Raw genomic sequence first — 20,593 nt, 5'->3', positions numbered from 1 at the left:
GTTCTCCTGCTGATCTGGATTCAGTTATATGTACAGCTCTATTAACTGTTAGGAAAGTTTGTTACCAGTGGGAACATGCATTTAACTAAAACTTCCCAGAACTTCAGTTTTTGAAGGCGATTTTTCCCCCTAAGTTTAGAATGATTAAGTTATCCACTAATAAGAAAGTCTCGGGACTTCCCTGGCCATCCAGTGGTTAAGACTGTGCTCCCAATGCAGGAAGCCTGGGTTCGATCTCTGGTCGGGGGGCTAGATCCGGCATGCCACAGCTAAGACCCGGCATAGCTAGCCAGCTAGCTAGGTAGCTAGATAGGTAGGTAGCTAGGTAGGTAGGTAGCTAGGTAGGTAGGTAGGTAGATAGATAGATAGATAGTCTGAAGACACAGATTAACAAAATACATTTTACAAAAGAAAACCTAGAAAGTTTGTAATATTTTTTCCACAGGCGAGCAGTGAGTCAGAATCTGGTATTTTCTGCATGTCCTCCCTCTCGGATGATGACGACTTGGGGTGGTGCAATTCCTGGCCTTCGACTGCTTGGCACTGTTTTTTGAAAGGTAAAAAATGCTTGAATTCTTTACAGTTTATTTGTGTAGCAAGCACAGTAGTCACATATCTAATACTTGTTTTTTACTTAAACTGTAGGCACACGACTGTGTTTTCATAAGGGAAGCAATAAGGAATGGCAGGATGTGGAAGATTTTGCTAGAACTGAAGGCTGCGATAATGAGGAAGATCTCCAGATGGGCACTCACAAGGTTGATTTAAAATCCTTAAAACTTTTACAAGTCTTTCAAAAGGGAACATAGGTTTGTTATTAATCTGCAGGTGTATCCTCCCATTTGCTTCCATGTTTAAATGACATTTGACATTTTGGGAGGAGCTCCTGTGACTCTGTTGCTTAGCCCGATGGAGAGGAGAAGCGACTTTAGGTTTTACCTTTATAATGAAGCTTTCTTAGATGGAAACAAGAGTGTATTTCTTAGCACTTTTTACACATTTTATTTTGGGGAAAATTAAACTGGCATTAAACACAAAATGAATAAATAAACAAACCAAAGCCTTACCTTAGGTAATCTACAAAGTGGTTAATTCTCCTATGGATAAGTGAGAATTGATCGAGTTACATTTAAAATGACCCATTAAAATGCTGGTGTTTTCTAAGTCGATAAGCAAAGGCAGTAGTGGGCAGCAAGCAGTAGGATAAATGTTGGATGAAACCTTTATCTTTGAAATCTTCAATTTCTCCATCTCCATTGTGGGCAGAGAAATTGGGCATGTGAAGTGTGCTTGTGTAAAATTCCTGTTCTGCGCCTGCTGTCCCCTACTAGTGAGTCTCTTGAGAACAGCAGTCCTGACTTGGCGGCCTTCAGTCTCCCCTTCTTGCTGTAAGCATTACATAGTGAAGTTCACCGTAGTCCGACTTCAGCCTCTGCTGCTCTACTAAAATCGTCTCAAAGGTTACTAGTTTTATTTTGATTGCTAAAGAGACTTCTGCTTGTTCTTTTTGACATTTCTGCAGTGTTTGACATAGTGGATTGTCTACCCTTGATTTGCGTAGCATGGCAGTGCCCTGCTTCTCCTTCTGATGTCTTGTCTGTCTGGACTGGTGGCTTGTCTGCCCATGATGTTGAATGTTAATAAGGTTCTACCCTTCCTCACTCTCTTCACCACTTTTTCTCTGATGATAATGTCGACAGCAGCTCCTTGGTGGTCTGTGGAAACTGCTTTGGTCTTTCTTGGAGTCAGGAAAGCTGGGCTGTTTCTGGCTCTGCCAGCAGCTATTTGTATGACTGCCCTTGGGCAGTCTATCAACCCCACTGGGTATTGCCTTCCTGATCTGTAAGACGGAACTGGGATTAGCTTTAAATTCTTATAGCTCTAAGAATTAGAAGATTCTGTAATCTAGTTACTAGTATAGCCAACACTGGATTCACCTTTTTCTTCCCCATCCAGGTCCATTTTTCCCCTTTTAAGAGTATTACTACCCTTTCTTGATTGCCAGATTCAAGATCTTTCTTTTTCTTTCTTTCTTTTTTTTTTAATATTTATGTATTTATTTGGCTGTGTTGCAGCACGTGCTCTTCGTTGCATCGCACGGGCTTCTCTCTAGTTGTGGCGTGTGGGCTTCAGAGCGCGCGGGCTTAGTTGCCCCGCAGCATGTGGGATCTTAGTTCCCTGACCAGGGATCGAACGTGTGTCCCCTGCATTGGAAGGCAGATTCATAACCACTGGACCACCAGGGAAGTCCTCAAAACCTTTTCTTGATTGCTTCATTCAAAACATGAATGAAGTTGACTGTTTCCTCTCTTTGTAATCAGTTGATCCATTCTGTTTCCTTAAAGATTTTTTACATTTATCCTTTTCTTTCATTAGTTACTTTGACTGGACACTGTAGCTAGCTGTTGGCATGTCTGTCTCCTTTGTTTTTCTGTGAATTTAAGGGTAGGGATCATGTGTTTTCAGAGGCTAGCACCTGGCATGTACTAAGTGCTCAATAAATATTGATTGAATTTAAATTCAGCCCGGTTCTACCACCACTGCACTTGTCAGTTCAAGACTGTAATGGGGTTCTCTCGTTATATCTTCAAATAAATTGAATACCAGAGGTACCTTTTATCTGTAGTCTTTGTCATCATCTTAAAATCAACAATTATATTAATAAAAATATTTTCATTGACTTCCCAGTGCCTTCTCAAAGGAAAGTTTAAGCATTTTGCCTGTCTTTAAGATCCCTTTACTTACTTACTAACTGGGCCCTCCTTTGCAGTCTTATTTGCCCCAACTCTGAACTAATCTTGTATTTTTAGCAGATACTCAGCACTCTCCAAAGAAGTTATTAGTCACAACTATTCCTGGTGTAAGGCAGGTTCTTGTACCTTTCTAAATTGCATTCTCCTTTTAGATTCCAGTTCAAATGGGAATTGAAAGCCCCTCCAATCTTTTTCTCTTGGAGTTAATATCTCCCTTTATTAAACTCCATTAGCATTATTTGTACTTGGATTGAAGCACTTACTCCAGTCAGCTTTATATTGTAGTAATATCTGCCTTTCTTCGCTACTGGGTCAAAAGCTCCTTAATGGGAAGGATCCTGTCTTGTTTATTTTTACCTTTTCCACAAAGTCTTACACATAATAGGAACTTCACTCCATGTTGAGTTGAACATTGCCAATTTATTTACTCTATGCATGTATTTCCAGGGCTATGGTTCTGATGGTCTAAAGTTGTTATCACATGAAGAAAGTATATCATTTGGCGAGTCTGTACTGAAGTTGACTTTTGATCCTGGTACAGTCGAAGATGGTTTACTTACTGTAGAGTGTAAACTGGACCACCCTTTCTATGTTAAAAATAAAGGTAGGGCTTCAATTTTCAATTTGTAGTAACTTTTTAAAGAAAGCTTCTTAAATCTATACTTATGTCTTGTGGCATAATTATTTGATGATTAAGAAAAAACGTTTTGAAGGGAAAACTTCTTTCAAACTAAATAAAACTACCATAGGAAGTGCCTTATAATAATACCTAATGATGTTTAAATGTCTTAGCAGTAGTCAGGTGGAGCTCTACTTCCTGTGGGTATGAACTTGTAGATTCATGTAGCATACTATAATAAGCTCTGTTGTTTTGATATAGTTTGGGGAATGGAGTATTCTGGTAATTGAATTTTGGTTGAGGCCAAATATGCTTTACACCTGAATCACATTAACACTGTCAAACGTAATGATTCAGAGACTATTTCACGGTCTCCATCATTTATCATTTACTGTCTTGTAGGTCAATGGAAGTGCTGATTGATAGAATTTGATATATTAGTAAAATGCTGAGTTAAACTAGTTTTGGAGCGCTTTTTCATTGTTTAAATAAAACACTTGGATTTGCTTTGTGGCAAAGATATATGACTTGTGTTACAAATCTATGACATACTTTTTTTAAGACTCAGAAGTGACATAGCTATCATATAATAAATAATTTGGATGCTTTCTGTCAATCTCTATCCTTCATGTAACAATAGTTTGCTTTAACTTTAGGTTGGTCATCATTTTATCCAAGCTTGACTGTGGTACAGCATGGCATTCCATGTTGTGAAATTCATGTTGGTGATGTATGTCTACCTCCTGGACACCCCGATGCCATTAATTTTGATGATTCAGGTGTTTTTGATACATTTAAAAGGTAATATTGAATTCCTTTTTTTCTCTCTCTGAAAAAAAATTAAAGTTTACTCTTAATCTCCCTAATGATTGCTGTTTAGGAGGTTAAACCTTTAAAGATCTGAGAATTATAAAAGGACTACTTAGAAGAGGGATGTACAGTTGACCCTTGAACAACACAGGGGTTAGGGGCACTGACCCTCTACACAGTCGAAAATCCACATATAACTTACAGCCAGCCCTTTGTTTAGACAGATTCAACCAACCGTGGACTGAGTAGTAGTTACTATTGAAAAAAATCCATGTGTAAGTGGACCCATGCAGTTCAAACCCACAGTGTTCAAGGGTCAATTGTATATGAATAAATACTTGGTAATTAAAGTAAAATAATATAGTTCGAGTTTTTTAATTATTATTAATTTATTTTTGGCTGAGTTGGGTCTTCGTTGCTGCATGCGGACTTTCTCTCGTTGTGGCGAGCAGGGGCTACCCTTCCTTGTGGTGCATGGGCTTCTTATTGTGGTGGCTTCTCTTGTTGCGGAGCACGGGCTGTAGGTGCGTGGGCTCAGTAGTTGTGGCTTGCGGGCTCAGTAGTTGTGGCTTGTGGGCTCTAGAGCGCAGGCTCAGTAGTTGTGGCACGCAGGTTCAGTAGTTGTGGCTCGCAGGCTCTAGAGCGCAGGTTCAGTAGTAGTGGCGCGCGGGGTTAGTTGCTCCTCGGCATGTGAGATCTTCCCAGACCAGGGCTCGAACCTGTGTCCCCTGCATTGGCAGGCAGATTCTTAACCACTGCACCACCAGGGAAGTCCCTCGAGGAGTCTTACGAAGAATGAAATAATGCCATTTGCAGCAACATGGATGGACCTAGAGATTATCATACTAAGTGGAGGGAGTCAGAGAAAGACAAATACCATATATCATCACTTATATGTGGAATCTAAAAAATGATGCAAATGAACTTATTTACAAAACAGAATTAGACTCACAGAAATAGAAAACAAACTTATAGTTACCTAAGGGGAAAGGGGGGGTAGGGAGGGATAAATTAGGAGTTTGATATTAACAGATACTAATATATAAATTACTATATATATAATAAACAACAAGGTCCTGCTGTATAGTACAGGGTAGTATGTAATAAACTATAAAGGACAGGAATCTGAAAAAGAATATGTATATTAAATATATATATATAAGTGAATCGCTTTGCTGTATACCAGTAACTAACACAATATTGTAAATCAACTATACTTCAAAAAAAAAAAGACTTTTACATGGAGTAGTCATGTAGGAAAAGTGACTTCATAAAACATTTAAGATTAGGAAAATACCACATTATATGTCTAGGAATTAAATAGATCATCTTTGATAGTTAAGAAAAGAAAAATTTGCTAAATCTGGCCAGTTGTTTTGAACCAGACCATAAGTCTGTTAATTGTATCTTTCTTTTTCTTTAGTTAACTGTGTCTTTGTTTACTATTCATTTTGACCAAGGGCATTAGTTGCATGGATTAAAAATTGTAAAAACAGCAAAAAGTTGACATTTAGAAAGACTTAAAGAGGAAAGTGATTTTTCCTGAGATCACCCTATTAGTAAGTGGTATAATAGGACAAGGACCCATGTGTGCTGACATTCAAGAAAGTTGACCAACTGTCTGAATTTGTGCAGAACTTTTCTGGTTTTAGCACTGAAAGTCCTGCACCACTGGAAACCCTTCAGTCCTGGGAAAATGGGGGCAGTTGGTCACCCTCCTCCCAGAAGGAACCCAGAGAAAGTATATGATATCTGGGATTTTAAGACCCATTCTTTCTTCTTTTTGAAAAAAAGTTAGCTTTTATTTATTTAGTTTTGGCTGCGTTGGGTCTTTGTTGCTGTGCATGGGCATTCTCTAGTTGCAGCGAGCAGGGGCTACTCTTCATTGCGGTGCGCGGGCTTCTCATTGCAGTGGCTTCTCTTGTTGCGGAGCATGGGCTCTAGGCATGCAGCCTTCAGTAGTTGTAGCACACGGGCTCAGTAGTTGTAGCTCTCAGGCTCTAGAGCGCAGGCTCAGCAGTTGTGGCGCACGGGCTTAGTTGCTCCGCGGCATGTGGGATCTTCCCGGACCAGGACTCAAACCCGTGTCCCCTGTATTGGCAGGCGGATTCTTAATCACTGCGCCCAGGGAAGCCCCAAGACCCATTCTTTAAGATAATTATCAAATCCATAGACCTTTAAGTAGAGAATTTTCAAGAATTTCTGCTGGCCTGAAGATTTTAAATAAATTCAGTTTAATATAATAAAATAAAAGGTTAATATGTTTTTTTATTTTGAAAGCATAAGTGAGACTTTTTCTTTTCTTTTTTTTTTTTTGCGGTACGCGGGCCTCTCACTGTTGTGGCCTCTCCTCGTAGCGGAGTGCAGGCTCAGTGGCCATGGCTCACGGGCCCAGCCGCTCCGCGGCATGTGGGATCTTCCCGGACCGGGGCACGAACCCGTGTCACCTGCATCTGCAGGCGGACTCTCAACCACTGTGCCACCAGGGAAGCCCAAGTGAGACTATTTTTAAAAAACATTTTAAAAAATCAACCAGCACAGGGCCTGGCACAGGCTATATGCTCAACAAACATCTGCAAGATTGGAATCTAAATGCTGTTTGACTCTCTTTTATACAGTCTTTTTTGAAAAACAAGACACTGTTAAGGTTCAGTACTCAGAGTATTCTTAGGATTTAGATCCATGATACCTCTAATGTTTGGTGAGAGTGCAAATGGATAAAAAAATTTTGGAAGATACTTTCGCTTTATTGTCTGCCAGTGAATATCGGCAATTCCATTCCTCTGTATGTACACCGTAGAGAAGTAAATGCTTGTAGACATGCACTAGGCGATGTGTAAAGTTCAAGCTGTGTTGCGTATGACGTGGAAACAGTATCAGTACTCATTCACTGGAGACTGAATGCATATAGTGTGATACAATCATACAGTAGAATTCTTTTTGTCAGTGGAAGTTGAATGAACCGTAGCCATACATTTTAAAACATGGATCTTTAGAAATAATGTTAAGTAAAAATTAGTCTGGAATCAGATGTTCTTTGGAAATATATCTAATAAAATTATAAATCTAATTACATTTATATAATCTTTCTATAGTATGTAAAATACACATTATACAGTTACGCCAGGGATCCTCAAGGTCACCCCCAGGTTCAGTGATTTACTGGGAGGGCTCACAGGATTTAGTACTTAATCATATGCACAGCTATGATATCTTACATTGAAAAGATATGAAGCAAAGTCGTGAACAGGAAAGACGTGGGCTTAAGTTGGGGGAAGCCAGGCTTCCAGTGAGTCCTCTCCCAGTGGAGTCACACAGGACAAGCTTATTTCCCCCAGCAGTGAGCTACAACACGTGTGAATCATTATCTACCAGGAGGATTATTAGACACGCAGCACCAGGGGTTTTATTGGGAGCTGGTTGCATAGGCTGCCTGGCATATACCAAAAGCTTCCAAAAGGAAAGCAGGTGTTTAGGGTAAACCGTATTTTTTGTACATACAGTTTAGGAACAGTGAGCCACTCTTATCAGTTGTGGGTATGATGGGAACCCTCCCAAAATCCAAGTTCCGGATGCTAGTCAAGGGCCAGCCTGTAAGTAACCCTTTGAAAGGACAGCAAGCCTGCAACGTTAATTCATTTCTGCACAATGAAACATTATGTAACATGTTAATATAATTGCTATTTTAACATAATTAATGTCACTATAGTTTCTATCGTGTTTATGAATGAGTTTTATAATAAAATTGTTGGGAAATTAAGGGAATGATTAACAGTTCAGGAGAATGGTTACCTCTGGGGTGACAAATGTAGAACTTTAGTGCTATGAGAAATACTGTTTCCTTGTTATTTTAAAATTTTTATTATACATATATTCTTTTTCATATTCTTTTCCATTATGGTTTATCACAGGATATTGAATATAGTTCCCTGTGCTGTACAGTAGGACCTTGTGTCTATCCATCCTGTGTATATCAGCAGTAGTTTGCATCTGCTCATCCCACACTGCCACTCACTCCCTCCCCCACTCTTCCTCTTCCCTGGCAACCACAGGTCTGTTCTCTGTGTCTTTGAGTCTGTTTCTGTTTCATAGATACGTTCATTTGTGTCATATTTTATCTTATTTTAGTAGTATTTTTGGCTGCATCATGTGGCTTGCAGGATCTTAGTTCCCCGATTAGGGATTGAACTCAGGCCCTTGGTAGTGAAATCACGGAGTCCTAACCACTGGACCACCAGGGAATTCCCTGTCGTATTTTAGATCATATGGTTGTCTTTTTGACTTACTTTGCTTAGTACGATAATCTCTAGGCCCATCCATGTTGCTGCAAATGCAAGCCTCAGTGTTTTAACTGTAAAATGGAGGTGATAACACCTGCCTAACTCTACTCCTTGTTGTGAGGACTAGAAATTACAGTATCCAGCTGGCACACAGTAGGTGCTCTTGGGTCATGCTGGTCTAGGAAGGGCACTGGAGTAGATGTTAGCTTGCTGAGGACCAGAAGAAGTCAGCAATAAACTGATGGATGAGCTCTTAAACACAGTAGGTGGCTCTATTGTAGAAAGGAAGCTTCCAGGTGAGAGCTTGAGTTGAAGAAGCCCATTTGAGACATTGGGTATTGAGGCCAATCTTCTAGGCATCAGGCAGGTTTAGGACAGTCACTTTACCAATCTAGACTACTTCTGCAATAATAATTGATACCCCAGCTGAGGACCTGCTGTGTGCTCACCTCTGCCTTAAGTGTTTTATACAGTCTGTTCTGCCAGCTGTGCAACACTGCATAGCAAATATTATCTTCATTTCAGAGCTAAGTAAACTGAGGCTAGAGGGTTACCTGCCCAAGCTCATACCATTAGTAAGTGGCAGAGACGGGCTATGAGCCCAATTAAAATTTTATATTATTACGTTCTCCAGAGTGATTTATTTTACCCTCTCGGTCAGTTGTCAGTCATTTTGAGAGCCTAGAACGTGCTGGCACTGGGGATTGAAGATCAGTTAAGACATAGGCCTGCCTCTTTGCTTCCAGCCTAGAGAAGGGAATGGATGAGGCCGTGTGTACCGTGTGTAGGTGCTGGTTGGGAGGCAGTGTAGCCTGGTTAGCAACACGGCTCTGCAGCGGACTGCCTGGATTCACAGCCGGGCTCTGTGATAGCTTTGCTGCGGAAACTGGGGTAAGTTAATTTTTCCATGGTCTTCAAAACAAAGAAAAAAGCTGTAAAATGAGGATCATATCGAAGGGAGGGTTAAGTGAGTTAATATTTCTGATTCAGTTAATAGACACTATACTATTGTACTTTTTCTTTAAGAGCAATAGACAGTGACGGTGGAAAGGGGCATCCTGAGCTCGAGGAGTGGCATGTAGAAAAAAAGTGAGGTGAAATAAGGCACATTTTAGGAACAGATAGCAAAGAGAGCGAATGCTCAGTATAGCAAAAAATTAAGCTCTTTTAAAAAGATGTTTTATGTAATATAATGCTGTAGTCATGTCAAAAATATGAATTCTGTGATTGAATATTTCAAGCTACTTTAAATTGTATCCATAATGGAAATGGATGACGGTTATATTTGTACCACTAGATGGTGGAGTTTTCAAATTTCAGTAGGCAATTAGCCTACCCTATTTTTAAATCTTCCAGTATTTCAAATTATAATTATTTTCCTGCAGTAGAAATTAATAATTTTGTGTCAGGTTCATTTACAAATGCTTAAGTTTGCTATTTTTCTAAATTACATATGAGAGGGGCTTAAGATAGCAAAAATTATTTCTCTGGCATAATACTGATTGCTAAGCATTTATTGGATGATTTTGGAGTCATACTTGTAAGTACACTTATTTCATGTAATACCTTTAAAAAAGCAGATGTTGTGTGGTTGATAATTGGTAAAAGTCATTTACTGTGTGCAGTGAATGGCGTGCACCTCACTCAGGTAGCTCTCCGTATGTCAGAATCATTCATAATCGCACATTGCTTCACCTGTAGGCGGATACTATTCCTGTAGCTATTATCAACCTGTTGATGGACTGTCAGAATCTCTGTTTCAGGGAGAGAAAGAGGAGTTGGGGTGAAGTAAAAGATTTTCTGCTGAGATTACCAGTGTAAGCAGTAGAAGTTAACAGAGTTGGAACAAGAGAATTCTCTTGACAGGTATATTTTTAGGCTGTGGTCTACGTTATTTCTAATTTTCAGATGATGTTTTCAATTAATCTGATGGTTATTCACCTTGAGGTTTGCCAACAGCAGTGCAGAGTACCATGGTACTTATGAGGAAACCTGGGGCTTTGGAGCTGGACAAACAGATCTGGGTTGAGAGCTAGTAGCTGTGAGGCCTTGGGTGAACAATACTTTTTTAGCTTGTTTCTTCATATCAAGAGAGGATAATGATAATCGCCACGCAAGCTTGTTGAGAAAAGGAGATGATACGGAAAGCTTATATACCTATATAAACTGAACATACCTAACAAAATGTGGCCTTTCCTGATCAATGTGGGGTTTTAAGTTATTAGGCTATTTATAATATATGGATAGCCTTGAGGGGAGACTAATGCATGTATGACTGTATTTACATGTCATTGTAAACAGATGACCCAGGCTACTGTGCATTTAAAGTTTCTTTAGCTACATTTAACCACTTCTATCTGTCCTTACCCAACATCTTGTCTTCTGTAGTAGTTAGTCCTTAGGCCTGGTATATGCTTGCTACTCTGTTTTAATTTTGTAGTTTCAGGCTTCTAGAGGTCAACAAATTAGATTATCAAATTTGTCAAAAAAATGAATCTAAAGTAGGAATGAGTTGTATGGGATCTGAAGAAGGTGTTTGCTATGAATAAAGTATGTGGATTGTAACAGATTCCTTTGAAGTGGGGAGGCTTGGAAGTCTTTTATAAAAACATTTTGTATTAAGATTAAAAAAAATAAATTTAGTAAATGCATACATAAGCTTTCATCTTACAAGCAACTATCAATGGTGAAGTTGCTAAAGTAGTGTTGGTAACATTATTTAAGGTAAAATACATTGAAATTTCCAATCAGATCTTAAGGGTCTTTTTTTTTTAATCCTGTTTTCACAAATCAGATAACTATACTGAATTAAAATCCTGTTAATGAATTTATGTATTTATTTACAGCTATGACTTCACGCCTATGGATTCCTCTGCAGTCTATGTGTTAAGTAGTATGGCTCGTCAGCGTCGTGCATCTTTGTCTTGTGGAGGACCTGGAGGTCAAGACTTTGAAAGATCTGGATTCAGTAAAAACTGTGGCTCCCCGGGATCCTCACAGCTCTCTTCCAATTCCTTGTATGCTAAAGCTGTCAAAACCCACAGCTCAGGGACTGTGAGTGCCACTTCTCCTAACAAGTGCAAAAGACCAATGAATGCCTTCATGCTTTTTGCCAAAAAATACAGAGTTGAATATACTCAGATGTATCCAGGGAAAGATAACAGGTAAAAATAGTGATAATTCTGACTATATAACAATTCAGTAACACTTCTGTGCAGTTCAGAGGAGCTGGGATAGTTAAGTTATTCAGTAGCTTTCATTATTGAATTCTGTTTTCCAGGTTGATTTTAAAGTAAAATGTTTAAGTGGAATTTTTAGGGTCATGTGTAACTGTTTTATAATACCTAGACAGATAATTAGGTTAGCTAAGAGGTAAGGATCTGCCTTCTAAAATAATATTAAATGTCACTTGTCTGTTAGATGACACAGTTCTAACAATTGACTGTTCCATCTTTACAGAAAAGACTAGCACCTTCTTGTGTCAGATCTCAAGGATGTACTTGTTTTACAACTGTGTCATGCTATGGGATGTGCAGGCATTGGCAGTTTGTAATGACTGCCAGATTTGTCAAAAGACTACGAGGGGTCCTCACTAGAGCCCAGGGATAAAAGTTAACAGTGCGAGTCCTTCCTACTGTTTGCTTGTGCCCATACCTCATCTCTTAGAATCCTCTACTGCTCGCTTGCTCTCAAACCAACCAAGTTCTCCACGAATTAAAATTATCTTCTCCATTCTTCCTAGTTCCCCTTAATCCTTGATATTCTGAGAAAAGTCAAATGATTATGCACATAAAATAATTCAGCTTTGAATTCCGGTTTTAATGACTCATGATCTTTTTATATATATACATATATATATATATGAGATATATTGACATATGACATATTAGTTTCAGGTGCACAACATAATGATTTACTATTTGTACATATTAAGAAATGATGACAACTAGTCTAATTAATATCCATCACCATACATAGTTAGGAATTTTTTTTCTTGTGATAGGAACTTTTAAGATCTATGTTCTTAGCAATTTTCAAATATACCACACAGTATTATTCACTGTACTCACCCTGCTGTACATTACAGCTCCATCACTTAAAACTGGAAGTTTGTACCTGTTGACCATCTTCACCCATCTTGCCCACCCCAAATACTTCCATTTTAAAAAGAGAAGCTTCTTATACCAAATGCATCTGTGACTTGGAAATTGATACATATGTGAATACTTTTTAATCAATTTCACTAGTAAATGTGTCAACCATTATATAGTACCTTTAACTCGGAGACTATAAAAACTGGTTTTTATTTTACTAAAAGAAGACGCAGTGCAATGTTGAATTGCATCGACTTACTGGATTAAAAAATACATACATTTACTACATTTTAAATTTCTTTTCAAGTAGAGCTTCTGTGGCGACTGTTCTAAAGCTCAGATGCCTGTTTTCTAGCTTCCATGTCAGCCATTGTGAAATCTTTTGTACGTACTTCATGCAGTCATTCCAGACCACCTGTTTCGTATGAGTGTCATGAAATTAAGGGTTAATGAGGGTTAAGCTCTTCACAAAAGGGAAACAGTCTGTGTCTGCCTGTTCTGGATGAGACCATTTTAGTAGTTTTGGGAACAAATTAATAAACAGGGAACAGCTTCAAATTTCTATCATGATGGGTCTTACCAGTTTGACTTTTTCCCCTTTGAGTTTATCCAGTTTTCTTAAGTAGTAAGTGTAACTGTGGCCTAAGGTTTATTTGGTGGTGTCTTTGGAGGTAAGTGGTAAGTGTGCATAGTTAGCGCCACCACATTTTCACGGCGGTTGCATGAATGAAAAAAGGCTTATCGTGACTATTTGATGGGTTATGGGCACAAACAGAAAGTAAGAATACCTTTCAATACAAGGTGAATATGCTGCTGATACTAAACACTGTCTGCCTTAATAATCTTAAACATCTTTGGAAGACCGATGTACCCAATGGTAATTCAAACAAACCATTTCGTTGAAATATTTAACTTTTTTCTTCAAATCGAAGCTGTGTAAAATATCCAGTTTTTAGCCCTTTTAGATATTGGCCCTATTCTAGGAGGCTTTAATTGCCAAGATTACGATGAATGGACCATGACTTCAGATTTTACTGGAAATGAGTACAGTAGTCTTGACCTTTCTCCTTCTCTATGTTGGACGAGATTTTTGTCTTTCAACTTTCTACTTCTTCCTAAAGTAGCAGCACTTGACATGAGTTTTCTGAAAAATTCTTGCTTTCAACACTGTGTAAATGTTTCTTTTACAGAGCCATAAGTGTGATCCTTGGTGACAGGTGGAAGAAAATGAAGAATGAAGAGAGGAGAATGTATACATTAGAAGCAAAGGCTTTGGCTGAAGAACAAAAACGTTTAAATCCTGACTGTTGGAAAAGGAAAAGAACCAATTCAGTATGTTTCAACAAGTAGTTGCTTAAAGTGATCTTGACTTAACTCCAAAATTGTACTAGCGTATTGGAGCGGTTGTTAGAAGCTTTAAATGGGCGTTGATGCTGTTTCTCAGCCTTCTTATCTTTCAGAACCTAAATAATGTTTGCACACCATCATATAAGGCAGGCTGCCTTTCGTCATTAGTGCCATTTACTCTTGTAGCTTGCAAAGTAGGAATGTTTGCTAGAGATGCTAAAGTAGAAGACTCTGAAATGAGTATTTCTGGTTGGGTTGAAAGATGGGGCTTATTAACTCATTACTATCACAGGAGAAGAATTTTCTGATTTGGGGTGGTATGTCTCAACAGCCTTTCTTTTCTTAATTGGTGATGGGCTGTGGAGGTGGGGACTTCTGACATTTGCAAAGAATTTCTAGGTTAAAAATCTCAGCAAGGAGAAGAAATAGAAAGGCCCAGGAAGGCTAGTAAACAAGTTTGCACCATAATAATGCTGTATTGGATAGACCTGATTCTTAAAACTTTTCCATTACTAGACTAGCATCTTTTAAGTGTTTTCGATTAATTACAAGAAAACGTCACATGATTGATAGAACAGAATGAGCTCAATTTGAAATATCATTTAAAGACAAAGGGACAGCATCAGTACTTCGCAGCAGGAGGGCTGGCCAAGGATGTTCTAATTCATTCTCTGTATTTGTCTATTTCTGTATAGTAACATGTGGTTCTCATCTGTTTAAGAATTTCTTATAAAGAAGCAGTCAGCAGTCAGATTCCAGTATGAGGGTGACTGAACTAGATTTTTGAAGTTCTTTAGGATTCCATGTGGTAGGACTTGGCCTGGATCCCCTTTCCTGTCTGCTCATCCTAGTCGATCTCTCTTGTCTCAGCATTTTCATAAATTTTCTGGATGCTTGGACCATCAGGTATTATCAGACTTTAAAAAAATCACCACCTTTGAGAAAGCGATCTTTTTTTAATAGTATGGTTGTTAACATTATATTATCCATCTTAGCTTTCATTTGTAGAACTGCTGTGTATTTATGTGTAAACATTCACTGAGTTATTAATTTTATCTCCACAGGGCTCACAACAACATTAAACCAGGATGCTTATGTTCTTAAGTCTGTATTTGCATAAACATTGACTGTTGATGGAAAGACTTAAGAAGATCAAGGTCTCACCATTTGTCCTGAATCCGTGTGACCGTAAGATACTGATAGCATTGAGTCTTGAAATGATTGATTTAATAATATGAGTGAGGATTTGCTTTCTCCATTAGAGCATTAAGTAAGCTAAAACTATCAACATTGTAAACCAAATTGCCTTATTTTCTTCCAAACTTCATATATGTCTATCAGGTAATATAGGCTTGAAAATTGATATCCTGTGGTGCTAAAGTACAGTAGAAAGAGAGGAGAAGTGTATACATGTTTTATTTTAAATTGTACAAAGGGGGAATTTAAAAATATGTAACTGCTGTTTATACATTGGCTCCTTACTGCTTATTAATCTGTATTGTATACGTAATGGAGTGAAGCAGAAGCCGGGAGTTGGCCTTTCCTTGAGCAACCACCATATGGCTCAGCATCTGTGCCAAACACGGGGGCTCCTAGTCTGGCCAGTGCCAAGAGGTTGCCGGAACAGGGGGCAGGTGGATGGTGTCAGTGTCACAGCCTGAGAGCCACCTGCCACGGCTCCCGGAGCATGCTGAGTGGACGCGCCAGGTGGCAGCACCCACCCCTTGCTCGATGGAGACAGCCCAGGCCAAGGTAAAGTTAGTGAATAGCATTGGGGTATAGTCACTGTAATGGTGCTGTTAACGGTTGACACCATTGTATTTTTAACTTTTGTGTCCTGTATCTCCTCAGCCACATATCTTAATATCGTATTTGTCATCGTATCTCTATGGTGGGGGCAGACTTTGCACTTATGCAGTGCAACACGTGCACTTTACTTTCCTCCAAACTGTCTACAGTGAGAGCAAACACAATGGCAATACAGCTGCTTATGCTCTGAGCTACAATCATGGCTTTTCATGTTACTTACCCAGTGGTGTTTCTGGTTAGGAATCACAGCTGTAAAATTGAATTTCAGTTCATTACACTTCTTCATGATGTTGCCCCTAAATTTTGCACACTATATTCTTGTATATTATTTCAAATAAAATGAAAAAATTGTTTATCTCTGACTTCCACTGATTGATCCTGACTGACCTTTACCAATGAGTCATCAGAATAACAGGTTCAGGAGATGGAAAATATTTTAGAAGTGGCTTGTGGGATTTTAAACATTAAATTTAAAATAAAATGTTAATGACAGGGCAAGGGCAATAGAAAACTAAGGACCTAGATTACCTACTATTTATAAGAAATCTTATAGAGTAAAAGTTATTTTTAACTTGGCATCTCTGTTACAAAGTTGAACAGCCCCGAAAGTCTGTTTTTAATAAAATGACACACAAGAGTGTAAAGACAGCCTTGCTCTATCTTTATTAAAGATACAGTTACACAACATTTAGCCCTACATCTTAGCTTTGGGATATGCCAGTGGTTCCCAAACTTTGTTGCATGTTGGAAACACTTCAGGATATATATATATTTTTAAATACTAATGCTTGGCTTCTGCCCCCATACGTGTTAATAAGGGGTACAAATTGGGCATCAGGGTTTTTTAAAGCTTCTACCAGTGAGTCTAATATGCAGCCAAATATGGAAACCACTGGGCTACCTACTTATCCAGTGAGGAAGGATGCCAGTTGGGGAGAAGCAGTGTACTTACTAGAAGTTGGTTGAATCCCTTAAGCAGCAGCGGGGACTCTGTGATGGGAAAGAAGTTTTAGATAGCCTCACAGAAAAGCCTGAGAGGAGAGACAAGAGTTTGGTATCTTTCTGGAAAAAATCAGGTCCACAGAGTTGGAAGGTGGTGATGATGAATCAGTTTTGACATTTTATGCTACGTAAGGTAGAAGGGCTTCAGAGGTAAACAGGAAAGATCAACAGGAAATACAAAAAATTCAATTACATTCTTAAAATAGTAGATGGCAGCTGTCCTTTAGAGTATGTGTTAAATTGCCAACCTTGGATAGGTTAGCACAAAATGGACATTAAGAAATACTTCACATTATTACTGAAGAGCAGACATAGCTTTTTGAAGCAGTTGAACCATTATGGGATAAACTGGTGCAAATTCTTTGCCTTCTCTGCTTTTAACTGATTGAACATAAGCTTCCAGGGCACCCCTGAAAACCAAAAGAAAACAAGGATCAGAAGGTTATACAAATGAAATAAAAGAGCTCGGAGGATGCCAACACCTAAAAGCAGCCCATTTCTGGAACTGCTTTGCCCAGTCGACCAGCCCTCAAACACTTGTTGGTCGCGTTCCTGTGGTTAAGGTGCAGAGCTGTGCACGGTTTTCAGCCTGCGTTGCACTTAGTGGTCTCATCACCCAATCGGAGGCTCTCTGGCGCCTAAGATTCCCAGTTTCCCTTTCGTGGTCTTTCCTACTGAAGAGACTTCTGCGGAGCCAAGCGCAGCCTGTGTCGACGCGCTGAGCTCACGAGGGGGCGCCCTGCACTGTGCAGTGTGCACGGCACTGCCGGAGGCAGGGCCCTCGCTCAGCACACACTGACACTGGCAGGGCTTTGTATTCCTGTTACCACAAGTAGGATAAATTGTTCTTAGGCTCCAACTGTTGGCCTATTAGGCGACGAGAAGGCAGGCAGTCTGAATTTAGCCAAGAGTATGATAATGATGTTCTCATGAATTAGATCCGGGGCTCAGCAAACCAGCCCACAGGTCAAGTCCAGCCCTGTGCTTGTTCGTTTATGCATATTTTTCATTATTGGTCTATTTAAGTTCCAAGTAGAACAATTTTTTGTCATAGCCATGAAGTTTCACACTCTTGAGAGTAGAGCATTTCCATAAAGATGTAAGTTAATACCATAACTCGGCTCACATAACTGTCTCAAGTCCCATCTAATGTGTAATTTTTCACTCTTATTTGCTCCCAAACACTGAAAATATGCATCCTCTGTCAGGCTTGGCCGTTATTTTCATTTCACTGCAGGGGATATACTTGCCAGGCGCGTGTCCAGCTCTGCTCACACCACAGCGCCCTGCAACCCCACTAGCCACTGTCATGGTTTCATACACAACTGAATCTCCAATCTCTCATTTCCAGCCCTGACCTCCCTCCCGATCTCTGTGTTCTGGACATCTTTATCTGATTCCTTCCAGGTCTCCCTGAAACTCACCTGTCAGAAACCTAGGGCTGTCCGAACCCATGGAACCTATAACACTGAGAGTGAGCCCCAGTGTAAGCTATGGACGCTGGGTGACCATGATGTCCATGTGGGCTTCCCAGCTGTAACAAATGGGGCCACTGTGGAGGAGGGGGTGTTGATAATGGGGGCGGCTGTGCAGTGGGGGCAGGGGACATAGGGAAAAATCTGTGCCTTCTCAAATCTGCTGTGAACCTAAACCTGGTCTAAAAACTATCAAAGGAAAAGGAAAAAACAAACCTAGGATAAAAAAACCCAGGCGAAGGGTAGCGTTCTTCCCCTTCCCCTATTTCAGCAAAGGACACCATCATCTCCCCAAGGTCTGTATCTAAAATTCTTTTAGTCCTACACCTGACCACCACTTTTAACTTACCCCACGTTACCACATCCGGTCCCTCCTCTCCCCTTCAGCTTCAGTCTCAACCCTGCCATCTAGTGCCCTAATTGCTGCTGTAGCCTCGTAGGTGGTGGTCACCCTGGTGCCATCAGCCCTGCACTAGAGGACCTGCCACACTACAGCCAGAGACGTCCACCTGAGGTCCGTGACCTGCCATGCCCTCTCGCCATCGGGGCAGTGTCTCCACTCACAACCCCACCGAACACCAGCTTCATCAACAACCTCCCCCAACGCTGTGCGACTGCTGGGTTCCAAACCGTTTGCTGTGCCCTAAAAAGACCCTCAAATCATTAGTTTCCGTTGTTCGCGTTACCGACACAGGCAGAACAGCTCCATCCAGCTCACTGGTGACTCTCAGCCCAACCCTGAGAGACCTGGATGCTCGTGCAAATGCCACTCTGAAAGAAAGATGTCTCTGCCTAACAAGGTCGGGCTCCAAAAAGGGCCTGTTTCCGTCGACCACACTGGCTTGTCTCATTATTAGCAAGACATAGCTTCTTCATTAACCGTCCTTATCTTTGGAACGCAGCAAGACATAGCTTCTTCATTAACCGTCCTTATCTTTGGAACGCCCCTCCCCGCTTTCTTCCTCGTAGAGCTTTTACACAGGACCAGCCCAAATGCCTTGTTTTTGATAAAGCCTTTCCTAACTCGAGGCAGCACAAAGCTGAATCCACCGTGGAGTCACATCAAGTGGAAAGGTCTGGGACTTCTGCACCAAGAGCGTGGCTTAGCCAGACCCCAGCATCTGGGGACGGATCCCTGAAGGCTGGCTTCAAGTGAAGTAATACTTTACTACTCATGCTAAAGTAATCAAACTAGAAACCAGCTCTGCGGGGGCCTGGCAGGCTCTTAATTAAGAAGCACCACTGGGACATCAGGGTCTGCGCCCCCCGCCCCCCCGGCCCCGCACCGAACTAGCTGTGTGATCTGGGCTACATTTTGAGCCTATTTGCTCATCTGCAAAGTGGGAAGAATACCTACATGATTTAGTTTTGAGAGTTAAAGGATCGTACTGTGAAGAACCTGGCTCTCTTCCAAGTACATCTATGAACCTATGAAGCACTCAAATACCGTTTTCCCCACCGCGCTTCTGATGGCCTCACAGATTCTCCATGTAAGGAGCAAGTTGTTTACGCTTCTACCATGCATGACCACATTGCCGTGAAAGGATCTGTGTGTTGGTTAGTTTCCCTCTTAATATGTAACAACTCTGAGGCTTGGGGCTGTTTTCTGCATTTATGTAGCCCCAGGACCTAAGTGCTTGCCAAATGCAGGGTGAACGAATTAAAAAAGTGAATTAGATACAGGAAGACAGAGAACTGTAATGAAAAAGACAAAAGCAATGAAGAAAGGAAATAAAAGAGAAGCATGAGTGCAGGGATCCTCAAAAGTACAGGCAAGCAAAATGGAATTTAATGCCCTTAAAGAACAATGTCCTGTGAGATGCCTTATTCATGTCAGGGCTGAGCCTTAGATGAAGCTGTTTCTCTGTGAAAAAACTTGTTTCTTTTAGTAATGCTATTTAAGTTGCTATGGCATCCTGGGCAAACGCCCCACTCCCAACATGTAGTCCCTCCAGATTCACACAAGGTAGAGAAACCCCCAAGGGCTCCAACTGTCTTTGAGACAATGGTGTATATGTATCAGTCTAAGAAATTAATGCACTGAAATTCACAGAAACTGTAATTCTGCAATGAATGGGTTAGAGTCATTTTTATCTAATCAATGGACAAAAATCCACTTAGTTTCATCTGCTTTCAGAAGGATAAGATGTTACATAAAACTAGACAATATGTGGAAGAAAGTTCAGAAATGAGTTCGGTTAGTGTTTTTGGTTTTCATCAAAAACACCATCAGAACTACGGAGAGAAAAAAGATTAAAGCTGCCCTCCCACGTAAAATCAGAGCAAGATTTTCAAGCAATTATTACTTCATTTGCTTGAGCAAAACATCAGCTTTCTTGGAAGTCGGGCCAAGCATTATGTAAGAGTCTCAACTCTGGTTTGTATCCAAAATAGGAAGATTATT

At 40.2% G+C, this 20,593-nt stretch overlaps 2 protein-coding genes across 19 annotated transcripts in view; one reads left to right on the top strand and one right to left on the bottom strand.

Annotated features, from left to right (window-relative positions):
• Nucleotides 1-16,074, top strand: part of HBP1 (HMG-box transcription factor 1) — a 30,976-nt gene extending 14,902 nt beyond the window's left edge. For 14 of the 15 annotated variants that reach the window (XM_073809560.1, XM_073809558.1, XM_073809567.1 and 11 more), the window contains 5 exons: nt 446-557; nt 646-758; nt 3,201-3,357; nt 4,029-4,173; nt 11,309-16,074. In XM_073809560.1, coding sequence (XP_073665661.1) covers nt 446-557; nt 646-758; nt 3,201-3,357; nt 4,029-4,173; nt 11,309-11,630 — 849 coding nt within the window. In that variant the 3' untranslated portion in view covers nt 11,631-16,074. The remainder of the gene's footprint in view (nt 1-445; nt 558-645; nt 759-3,200; nt 3,358-4,028; nt 4,174-11,308) is intronic. The other variant, XM_073809572.1, reaches the window with a different exon arrangement.
• Nucleotides 16,075-16,352: 278 nt separating this feature from the next.
• The window catches only part of COG5 (component of oligomeric golgi complex 5), a 283,948-nt gene continuing 279,707 nt past the window's right edge, over nt 16,353-20,593 (bottom strand). For all 4 annotated transcript variants that reach the window (XM_019940610.3, XM_033862890.2, XM_019940605.3 and 1 more), the window contains one exon: nt 16,353-17,124. In XM_019940610.3, coding sequence (XP_019796169.1) covers nt 17,010-17,124 — 115 coding nt within the window. In that variant the 3' untranslated portion in view covers nt 16,353-17,009. The remainder of the gene's footprint in view (nt 17,125-20,593) is intronic.

The sequence above is a fragment of the Tursiops truncatus genome, chromosome 9 (assembly GCF_011762595.2).
Source record: "Tursiops truncatus isolate mTurTru1 chromosome 9, mTurTru1.mat.Y, whole genome shotgun sequence".
In the NCBI taxonomy this organism is placed as follows: Eukaryota; Metazoa; Chordata; class Mammalia; order Artiodactyla; family Delphinidae; genus Tursiops; species Tursiops truncatus.
The sequence above is the reverse complement of the archived record's forward strand: the minus strand, read 5'-3'. Positions and strand labels throughout refer to the sequence as shown.